This window comes from Propithecus coquereli, unplaced genomic scaffold (genome assembly GCF_000956105.1).
Source record: "Propithecus coquereli isolate 6110/MARCELLA unplaced genomic scaffold, Pcoq_1.0 Scaffold10, whole genome shotgun sequence".
In the NCBI taxonomy this organism is placed as follows: domain Eukaryota; kingdom Metazoa; phylum Chordata; class Mammalia; order Primates; family Indriidae; genus Propithecus; species Propithecus coquereli.
The window spans coordinates 943542-955372 of record NW_012133858.1 but is presented as its reverse complement, the minus strand read 5'-3'; the positions used below and the strand labels follow the sequence as shown (position 1 = coordinate 955372).

The window sequence follows — 11831 nt, the reverse complement described above, 5'->3', positions numbered from 1 at the left end:
ATGGTGGTGACACTCAGTATTCAATTCTGCTCCAGAAGAACATGGTACCCAGGAGAACCCAAAACTACAATAAAAAAATAAGAAATTGTTTTAGAAATGTCTCATACTTGGAAAAAAAATGATGTTAGGTTCATACAGGCTTAGGCAACACTAGATTTTTAAGAGTAATCTGCCTTAAGCTAAACCACAGGGCCAGATGTGACACTGAGTCCAGCCTGTTCCAAAGCATCACTTACAACCTGCCACTTAGAGGGAACTTCTCTATTCCCAGAAGTGTTTCTGACCCCAATTCCCATCCAGGGCTCCTTGTCTTCTGGGGTTGTTCTTTTCAATCTATGCTAAACTAGCCCCCTGGGGAAAGTCTTTATTCTTCCCATCAAGACTAATTACCTTCCAGTGCCTTCCTATTTCTAGTGTACCATTTTGAGGTAAAGGTTTCCTGCTTCTAAGTATTAAATGGCTCCTCCCAGGGGACTTCCCCTTTCTCCTAACATGTTCATGACCTGGAACGGCTGCCCCTCAAAAATGCCATAGAACTCAAGATATCTGACACAGGCACGAGTTAGAATATCAGGGCTCTGTTTTAGACCTGGCACTTACTTCCGGATAAACTTAGCCAAGTCACTTAGCTGTCCTGAGCCTTTGATTCTGCATCTGTATAATAAATACAACACCTTCTATACCTACCCCAGAGACAGAGGAGTGAATGAAATAATGAAATAATAATAATAGGGTCTAATGTTTATTAGGAGAACTTAACTATGCATCAGGCACTGTTCCCTAAGTGCTATTATATAACTGAAGTTAATGCTTCCAAAACCCAATGAAGAAACTGAGGCACAGAGAAGTAACTTACTTGAAGTCATAGAACTAGTAAGTGGCAGAGCTGGGGTTCAACCCCAGGCAGTTGGCTTCAGAGTTTATCTGATTAATCTCTAAGGGAAGCCTTTTGCAAGCAGTAGTGAACAGGGCATGCTTAAAAGCTCTTCTTAAGCATAATTCTTGAGAACCCTGTTGAATTTCTCTGTTCCTTATAAGATGGGAGACTGGTTACCTGCCTAGCTATTGTTGTAGGGACTTAATATTAAAAATATTTGGCCGGGCGCGGTGGTTCACGCCTGTAATCCTAGCACTCTGGGAGGCCGAGGTGGGCGGATTGTTTGAGCTCAAGAGTTCGAAACTAGCCTGAGCAAGAGCAAGAACCCTTTCTTTCTACTAAAAATAGAAAGAAATTAATTGGACAACTAAAAATATATAGAAAAAACGAGCCGGGCATGGTGGCACATGCCTGTAGTCCCAGCTACTCGGGAGGCTGAGGCAGGAGGATCGCTTGAGCCCAGGAGTTTGAGGTTGCTGTGAGCTAGGCAGATGCCACAGCACTCTAGCCTGGGCAACACAGTGAGACTCTGTCTCAAAAAAAAAAAAAAAAAAATTTGACATGGTGCCTTGTCCATAGCAGGCCCTCAATGCATTTAGTTCCCTTCCCTTCTGTCTTTGAATTTCAAATGGGACTTAACTAGATCCAGAGTCCATTTGATACTGTGGAAACATCAAGGGTTATGACTGGTTTGGAGTTCTGAGATACTCAAGAGCCTTTAAGCACTATCCAATAGTTCCTGCTCACTTGGCACAAATAGAAACTCCACTGCTGTCATCTTTCATTCATTCAACACACTATTGAGCCCTTACTATGTGCTATGCCACGCACTGGGGGGACAAAGAGCAGCTCTTTTCCAGCCTTTTGCATATTCAAATACATCACAGCAGAGTAGTTCCAGGATAGAGGTGTGCACAGGGTGTAGTGGGAGCTCTAAGAGGGTGGATTGGGGGATCATAGAAAATTTCTCGAAGGAGTTGATTTCCCTCCACTTCCTGCCTCTTTCAGTTTATCACCCCCTCACCCAGCATTTCTTAAAGTATGGTAAACAAACACCTGAGGAACACGTTAGGGGTCCTTGATATAAGACTGTTTGAATAATAATCAGACTGTATTTGTTTTTTCACTGTTTTCACATTTGCGCTAATGGTGCAAAACCAGTGGAAGGTAAAACTGCTGGAGTCTTAGCAAGAATCCAGGTAGAGGCACTGAACTGTGTTAGTAGTCATTGTATCCCTCACTGCTGTGCACTTGCAGTAAAAAAAAAGCTATTAATAAAAGCCAGTTTCACCTGAGGTTGTCCTTGATGAAGGAGTAAGAACTACTATTAATAATTTGAGTAAACTTTGACCTTTGCACGACAAAAAGGAACTATATCTAAAGCAATCCTGTTACATATGAAATATGTAATATGGTTGTCATAAAGAAAAGCACTTGTATGATTGAGTTATGCTCTAAACTACCCATTTTTTTTCACGAAACACCTTTTTTTACTTGGAAAAAATTACTAACAGACAAGCTTTCGTTATTCAGGCTTGGGTGTGTGGCAAATATTTTTTCAAAAATTTACAAAATGATTATTTCACTTCAAGGGAAACAACTGGCAATATTAGTTGCCAATGATAAATTTGAGCCTTCAAGCAAAAATCAGAACTTTGGAAAACTTGTATCTGTCACTATGAACTTGATAGCATGCCACAGCTTAAGGTCTTTTCCAATGTGGCAATATCAATGAATGTGACTTTTTGGTATTGCATAAAGAGATTAGTCAACATTTGGAAGATCTGCATAACACAGTGAACCAATATTTTTCCAGATAACCAATTCATGATATTACAGAATTATGCATGGCTAAAAAATTTATGCAAAGTGGGCTGGATGCAGTGGCTTACGTCTGTAATCCTAGCACTCTGGGAGGCCGAGATGGGAAGCTTGCTTGAGCTCAGGAGTTCGAGACCAGCCTGAGCAAGAGTGAGACCCCATCTCTACTAAAAACAGAAAAATTAGCCAAGTATTGTGTGCATGCCTGTAGTCCCAGCTACTTAGGAGGCTGAGGCAGGAGGATCGCTTGTGCCCTGGAGTTTGATGAGCTACGACGACACCACTATGCTCTACCTGGGGCGACAGAGCAAGACTCTGTCTCAAAAAAAAAAAAAATGTTATACAAAGTGCAAGGCAAACCAATGTAGTATATTTTAATGTACTAGAGTATGAAAAGTTCATTAACATAGTTTTAGGTTCCATGTTGCAACTGACCTTTAAGAAACTACTTCCTGTGGAGTTTTGGGTAGTATCAAAGAATGTTCACAATTATCTTCAGATAAAGCTATTAAACCACTTTTTTTCAATTACATATCAATGAGAAAGATATATTTTCTTCAATTCCTTCAATCTAGGCAACATATTACAGCATATTGAATGAAGGAGCACATATGAGAATCCAGCTATCATCTATTAAGCCAGCCATTGAAAAGGTTTCCAAAAGTGTAAAACAATGCCACTTTTCTCAATTTTTTCATTTTGTAAAATAGTTATTTTTCCACAAAAAATATGTTGTTATGTTGACTTGTAATTCGCTTATTGTTTTAAAAGGAATTAATAAATATTTAAAATTTTTCTATGTTAATTTCTAATGGGGTAAGTGTCAATAGACACAGGCCATATAGACAAAAGCTTTTTAGAGTCCTCAATAATGTGTGGGAATGTACAGGGCTACTAAAGTCAAAAGTTTGGGACTGCTTCCCTAATGCGATGGTCTGCAACCCTGACAGCAAATTAGAATTGTCTGGAGGAAAAAGAAGACTGGGCCCTACTCTGAGATCAACGGAATCAGAGTCTCAAATGTTGGGATCCATCTATGTTTTTTGTAAAGCTTCTCCAGGAGGTTTTAATGTGTAGCCAGGGCTGAGAACCCCCGCTCTAACCTCTTGCTGCATGGGCACCAGATGAAGTGGGCAGTAGGAATTGATGGGGCTGGCAGAGGCAGCTCTTTGGAAGGTGCCAGGCAGATTAGCATCGGGCAGGAGCCAGGCAGGTAGGTGACAGTCTTTGCTATCTAGTTGTAATGAATTAATGAGATCTGGAGACCTGGAGGAGCAGGCTGGCATTCAGTAAGAAGTCCGGGCAAGGGAAAAAGGCTCTTCAGCCCCTAAAGGCAAGAGCGTCCCAGTCAACCAGAAGTGGCATCTGGTTAGGAGGGCACATCCTTCCCCTAGTATGGGAAGTTAACTTCCTGCCTCTCAGGGGAATCCACTCTTCTTGTTCTGGTGCCAGAAGTTTCTTGACTATCCTTGAGGTCTGATGTTTCGTTTCTAGGCCTTCTAGTGTGGTTGAGGTAACTAGTGGCAATCTCAAGATCTTTTCTTACCATCCCTTCAGAAACAAAATATGTGTTAGGAAATACTCACAGTCCAGCAGAGAATGGCAAACCCAAACCAGGCAACCCCCCAGGCATGTCGGTTCATCGGTCCAGAGATCAGTTCATAGCAGCCCTGGAGGAGGGGGCGATTCCACATCGGTGTGAGAAGAACGAGAAAAAAAAAATGTAAGACATCGACAGGAAAGCAGGTTCTTATTTGAATCAATGCCACTCCAAAGTCCAGTTTCACATAACCAGGCCATTGCCACATCCCTGGGGACAGCCAGCTACTAAATGCCTGTTAGTAGCCAAAGGAACGTAAATAATACAACTATAGAACAACTATTCTATAACATATTTATTTGTGTCTTTATCGTTCAATCTCACTACAAAGTGCTGCTATTTTAGCATAATATTCTTTCCATACTGAATATGTAGACAATACATTCTTAAGAAAATTAGATTTTTTCCCTCCTAAAAGGTTTTATTGGTGATTTATCTGAAAGTCAGAGTTACCTTTTGATTTGTTTGTTTTTAAATAAAAATGCTTCTAGTCTACAAAAACCAGAAGCCCTCTGTTGCCCTACATCATACTCCTTGAATTCTCATTTGACATCATACTTCAACACATCTTTATTGGATTCTAGTGAGACTTTGAAGGGTATGGTGTATACGCAAAAGAGTGATTAATTTTTTATTTACCAAATCACTCATTCATGCAGGCCATAATCCAGGAAGGCTTTATACATGGCACACTCTGTCCTAGTTGCTGTGCAAAGTCCTGGAGAAGTAACATGTGTAAAGCTAGAGCTGCCATCTGAGTGACTTCTACTAAAGTGCTGGGAATCACAGGGAATGCGCAGAAAATGCAATAACCAGGGCTGGTTCCATAGACCATGAGGTCTGGAGGCAAATGCCCTAGAAAGGCTGACCTTGAATTTTAGGCTCCTCCCAGTGGCTACAGGTGGCCACTTGAGGTTCTGTCCTTTTTGACCCTGCCCCACTCCCTTGTTAATACTTACATGCCCTGCCTTTGCTATACTTGGTTTCTCCCTCATTTTCTCTCCTCCATTTACATGACAGGCGCATCTATTCACCTCGATGCTCAGATGAAAAATCTTGGAATTATCCTTAATCAACTGTCTTTCTTTTATTGAGCATTCAACACTTAAGCAAATCCTTCTGGGGATACTTTAAAAATATATTCCAAATCCAAACAATTCTTATCACATCTTGGTGCCACCTTGGTCTACCAGGGCCTCACTCCAAGATTACTCTGATAGCCTCCCAACTGGCCTCCCTGAGGCCTGCATCCACTCTTGGCACCCTACTGGTCTTCATATGGTGCCAGAGCCATCCTTATAAAACATAAATCAGATCAGTTCAAACCCCTGCTCAAAACCCTCCAATGGCTTCCCACCACCCTTAAAATGAAATTCTAAGTCCTTACCGTGGCCTGGAAGACACTGTATGGTATGGCCCCACCTCTCTCTCTCTCTGATCCCATCTTCCACTACCAGAGGTAGTTTTGCTGCAAAGCTAAAGACTTAAACTTCAGGGCCGCTTACTTGCAAGATCATTTAAAAGCCCTGTACCTACTTTTGTATGCATATTTTTAATTGCTTTTCCTAAGGAGGACCCCTCCCTAAAAATTTCATAGGCTTCAGTTTGTACAAAAATCTAGCTCCATCCTTCTACTAATCCTTCACCCATTCTGGCTTTGTCATACTGACCTCCTAGATGTCCCTCCAAAATGCTAAGACTGCTTGCACTTCAGGGCCTTTGCATTCACTGCTCCCTTTGTTTAAAACCCTCTTCCTCAATATTCCAGTTGCCTCATTTCTTCACTTAATTCAGACCTCTGTAAACATCTCAGCAAAGCCTTTCCTGACAACTACAGAGAAAACACTCTTTCCCCTCATCCTACTCTAAATACTCACTCTGCTTTATTTCTGCTTGTGGCATTTATCACTACCTGGAATTTTACCATGTTTTTGTTTGGTAACATGTTTGTTGTCTGTCTCCCATACTAGAATGCAAGCTCCCCAATGGCAGGGATTTCATCTTGTTCATTGCTGAATCTCTAGAACCTAGAACAAGTGCCTGGCACATAGTAGACACACATTAAGAATTTACATAATGAGTGGAACATAACATTAAGTACTGATTACAACAGTATCATTTGCAACTTGCTTGAGGGTTCATGAAACACTTCTGTATTATTTACTCACTTGATCCTCTCAACAATCCTGGGAGGTGATCTTTCATCTAATCATATACATAAGAGCCCACTTATGCCAGGTGCCAGGCACTGGGGTAGGCATTTAGCTGTGACAAACAAAAATGGGTCTTGCTTTCATCGAGCTTACAGACAGAAACCTCTTATCATATAGTGCCTTTTCATGATGTTAATCAGTTTAGTGGTGCTTTACTTGATCTTCCTTAGTTTCCTCATAATGTTCTTGAGGTGTAGTGATCAGAATTTGCACATAGCATTTCTAAGGCAGATGGACCATGATGCAGAATATATATATTTGCATCTGACATGCCATGTGAAATTCTGGTTGATTTCTACTATTTCTACTACACTGATGACTTCCCTAATTTTGTTAGTCTCCATGGCTATAGCAGCACATTTGTGCATTGTAGATCATGAAAAGCTACAATATGGATGTGAAAAAGAGAGCAATTCACTTTTTCATCTACCAACTCACCAAACATTTATCAAGTACCTGCTTCGTGCCAAATGTCCTTCAATCTGAAAATACAGTCATTATTTATTCCCAAACTAGAGAGACTGACATTTCTCAATTATTTAATAAGCTCGCACACAACTTGCTTTCTTCAAAGGAGTGACTCCCAGAGCAGTGCACAGCATTTCAGTGTGGTGTCAACAGATGCAGGCTACAGGTATATGGGGATTCTCACCAGGGCATTTGGGGACTATTACCGAGCCTTTATTGGCTTAGAGTCTGTGCTCTGGAGCCTGACAGCTCAGGTTTGAATCCTGAATACCATTTACTAGTTGTGTGACCTTGGGCAAGGCACTCATTAGTATCTCTATATTTCAGTTCATCATTTATAAAATAGGAATCCTACTGGCACCTACTTTTGAACATTAAAGGATTTAATATTCATATATGTATGGCATTTGGAACAGTGTCTGGCATTTAGTAAGTAATAAATATTAGTTTTCATGATCATAATAACATCATCCACATCAGCCTGGAAACACTTTTTCAAAAACCCTCTGTATATAAATTACCTTCTACCCAAATCACCAACATAATATTTTATCAAGACTGTCCTATATTACCAGTGAATAAGGAATGTGGATATATAATTACTGCATGTAACCTTAGAAATTGCCATTGCTTTGAAACTGGGAAAACATTCCTTTTGCATATCATCCCTTCCAATGTACATTTTGCAAAAATAGAATAAAACTGTTTAATGTAAATATTTCTTGAAATACCAATTTTATACATTGTACAGATTGTTTTTATTTAAACAAAGTTGAATTTTGCTATTGCAGTTCTCATACTCTGTTAATTTTGTTAAAATGTAAATGTGCTCATGTCAGTTCTGGTTTAGTATTCACAGTTTACTGGCAGAGAAGAAAATAGTTCATAAGAGGTTTAGGAAAAAGTATGTGGAATTCCTTACTGAGAGACTATTACCTACAGTTGACCAATATTTTCCTTATAAAGAGCAGAAGAACCTTCTGGCAGGTTTTGGGACTAGAGCACACTCACCTGACTGTGATAATAGCCAGGCACTCCTAGTTTGCAAGCCTCTAGGTTGAGAGGTTCTTTAAGATTGTTCATAACACAGCACTGACGAGGCCAGGGGTAGTCAGCATCATTATTCTCAGTCCGGAAGGCAGATGTATATTTCTGCCAATCTGATGGACCATTTACACCACAGCAATTGTCCTGTCAGTGGATAAGAGAAACAAAATTCTCTTTCATGGTCTTTACTAGAGCCAGCAATGTAGAAACTGAGATTCTATACAGAAAGAAGATATGGAAAGTGTAACATATGTTATGTTCACTAAACAATCCCCAAAGAGGAGCTGAAGGTATTGGTAACTTACATTTTGGAGTTTGCAAAATATTTCCACATTTATTACTTTACTAGCCATTAATGAGCTCTGTCACTTTTAATATATTACTTAAACTCTCTAAGCCTCATTTTTCTTAACTGTAAAATTGGAATACATGTGATAACTACCTCATAGAGTTTTTGTAAGGATTAAAGGGGTTAATATACTTAATGTGTTTAGTATAGTATGTGGCTCATGGTAAAGCCCTAATAAATGTTAATTATTATTAATATTGTATTCATATCTTGATACAACAATGTGAGAGAGGTATAATTATCCTGATATTACATATGAGCAAATGGAGAATAAGGAAATTAAAAATTTTAGTGGTGAAGAAATTATATGTAATTCTTCTTGTTTTACTTTTCTATATTTTTACCATTTTTCTGGGGTAATTACGTGTGATTTTTATAATGGGAGAAAATAAACTGGAAAAAAGTAACAAAAATCTGGTGGCACACACTATGCCTCTACATAGGAAAGAAGATTAATTAACACATAACTGATATCCGTATGCTCTGGATATAATTGAGTATAGAGGATAAAACACAATTCATATCACTTTCCTTCCTTATTATAAATTCTGCTAAAATGTTTCAAAAGGGAGGCTGTTAAAACTACAGGTGTCTCTCAACTTTTAGAATAAATTTATCCAAGCAGACTTGATGATAAGTCAACCATCTTTAAAGGATGTCCAATTTTGCCACTGGATTATGGGCAATACCTAACCAGGAAAAATAATCATTCTGTATTTTGACCTGAGCTTTCTGGGGAAAAATGGTCAAGTTTGAGCCAGTCTTATTTCAGACTAGGATTTAGGTAGGGATAGAGAAGAGTTAAAGTTCCAGAATTGAGCTTTGCAGCATTCCAAACTTCAGAGTCGGGAAAAGGGTGAAAATCCAGCAAAGGAGACTCAGAGGGAGTGTCCAATGTGATGAACGCTGACAAGATGTTGAGGAAGATGAGGACAGAAACGTAACCATTGGATTTGGCAGGATGGAGGTGATTGTTAACTATGATAAGGGTCATTTTGTAGAGTCATGGGGTTAGAGGCCGATCATAGTTGGATGAAGGCAGAGGAGAGGGGTGAAAGCGGAGGGAGCAAGTGTAAGTATCTCTTTTGGGATTTGTTGTAAAATAAAACAGAACAGTGGAACAGAATCATGGGTGAATGTGAGGTGACAGAGAGTTTGTTGAAAAGATGGACATTTAAGGTGTTCATGTAGGATGATGTGAGGGAGAAGCTGATGAGCTGTATCAGAGCAGGGAAGATTGTTGGTGTAAAGGAGCTAGAATGCAAGGCAGATGCAAGGGACCTGGACGAAGGGCAGTCCATTTGTCATAACAAGAGAGGAGGCAAAGTACACGGGTGCAGATGAATGTGGATTTGGTGGTAGAAAGAGGTGATGGGTTCTTGTTTAGTTGCTTCTATATTGTCAACAAAACATGAGGTCAGGTCATCGGCTGAGAGTGAGGATGAGGAGGGATGCTGCAGGCGTGAAGAGAGGGAAGGGCATGTGAAATAATGGCAAGTGAATTTTCTGGGAAAGTATACTAGGAAATGTTGAGTGCCCATGTGAGCTTTGTGTTCATAAATTTAAGTTGAGACTATTTACTAGCATGGTTGTGTGACTTTTCCCAGGATCATTTAGCTGTTCGGGTGTACATGAAGAGTGAGGGAAAAGGTGTACTCAACCGCAGTGGGGGTGGTTCGGAAAGAGTGATGACCAGAGGTGAGGGAGCAAAGGGAGCTGACAGAGGAGTGACTAGAGGGCAGGACTTGAATATTAGCTGGGTGAGGAGGATAATGTGAAAAGGGTGATAGGAAGTGAAAAAGTGGCCAATTAATTGGAGGTCCTAATGGGGTAAAAATTATTAGAATGGGGATGGATATTAGAATAAATAAAAGCATAGAAGATAGTGGTCAGAGAGTGGAATTTTCTTAGGTGGCACAGTCATTAGTGATGACATACTGGCTATGGCCATGGAAGAGGGTGGCCGAGGTGGGGTGGAGGACAAGATCTTTGGAATGGGGTAGGGCGAGGCGTTGTGAAACCAGATGTTGGCTGAGTCATCTATGTGGATGTTGAAGTCTCAAGGTAGGATGACAGGAGGATGAGTGAAGAGGTGGACAGTGAGTGCGATAATGAAATCCTTAACGAAGGCAGGAGAATGACTGGGTGTAGGGAGGCTGGTAAATGATGGCAAGGAGGAGGGATAAGGGCAGATAAACACTGGTGGTGTGAAGGAGGTGTTTGATGGAGGAAGGAAATAGTACGGCAGCCAAGGGAGCAAGGAGGGGACCTAGCCAATGTCCAGATCGTGTGAAACACGAGTGTGGCAGAAAATGAGAAGGTGAAGGGCAGGCAGTGCCACCAGGAGACAGTCAAACTTCTGATGAAGCAAGAGAATAAAGAGTTGAAAGGTGTGGAGGCTGTAGGGAGTGTGCTGATGATGACTGTGAACAGTGGGTGTGAGCTGGGGAGTGGGACTGGGGGCCAGTGTGAGAGGTGGGTCGGATCCGGAGTTATGTAGAGAATCACAACTTGTGTACATAGGGCAGTGTGGGGATCATGATGGATAATCTGGAAAACTCAGACTTTTGATGGTATTTGACATAAACATGGACATAAGGTATGATTGCCAGTGAGAGAAAATTGGGGGAGCAAATCAAGTCACAGCCCCTGGTCCTTAGCAGGATTAGTTCATAGGAAGTGTGAAAAGGTACCAAAAAGGAAAAACAGGCAGTAATTGCCACTTGAGTTCACTGAGGGGCAGAGAAGACATTTTTCTTTCAATGTAAATGATACCTGAGTTCTGAGAGGCAGAGTGTATGAGTAATCTAAATTTCTTGACAATGCCATTATCCTTACAAATGTAAAATAATAAACATGATGGCTTGAAACAAAATGTAGATCTAGGAGCCCCACTGAGTCATGTGTACGACGACTTCCCTCCCCCACTAGTAAATAAAAATGGCATCTCCCCAAGACCATGGGCCTCACCTGGAGCATGAGCCTGTCCCAAGTTTTGGTGACTCCATTGTTTTTCCATTGATCGTCATTGTTCGGAGGGCTGTTGTTTTGGTACCTCTCTAGCATCTGCTTCAGGAAGAGGTTGGGTGTAAACTACAGTGGGAAGAGGCCACATAAAAGGGAGAGTTAACACACTAACCTCCAAGGAGGGGGAAATATTTTTCTCAGCCTGTTGCTAGGGACACTGAACATTCCTGGAGCAAAACTGTACTCAGAGGCACCAAGTACAGTTGAATGAGGCTGCTTGAGGTTGGCTAAAGTCCTCATGTAGAGAAGAGACCCCCATCTTCAGAGAAATCACTGTGAGACTCGGTGGACAGATGTTGTAGGGTGGCTTAGGCTAGGGACACAGAGAAAGGGAGAGAAAGAAAGATGCTGAATTGGGAGCAAGTCTTAGCTGAGGTGGAATGTGGACCATCCCACTGGAAGGCCCAAGGCCATGGCCGAGGGGTGAAG

The 11831-nt window shown here is 40.9% G+C and overlaps 1 protein-coding gene across 1 annotated transcript in view; it reads right to left on the bottom strand.

Moving 5' to 3' along the window:
• Positions 1–11831, bottom strand: part of UPK1B (uroplakin 1B) — a 28136-nt gene continuing 16305 nt past the window's right edge. The window contains exons 4-7 of the mRNA XM_012639480.1: positions 11346–11468; positions 7991–8170; positions 4285–4368; positions 1–64 (exon numbers count right to left, since the gene is read on the bottom strand). Coding sequence (XP_012494934.1) covers positions 14–64; positions 4285–4368; positions 7991–8170; positions 11346–11468 — 438 coding nt within the window. The 3' untranslated portion in view covers positions 1–13. The remainder of the gene's footprint in view (positions 65–4284; positions 4369–7990; positions 8171–11345; positions 11469–11831) is intronic.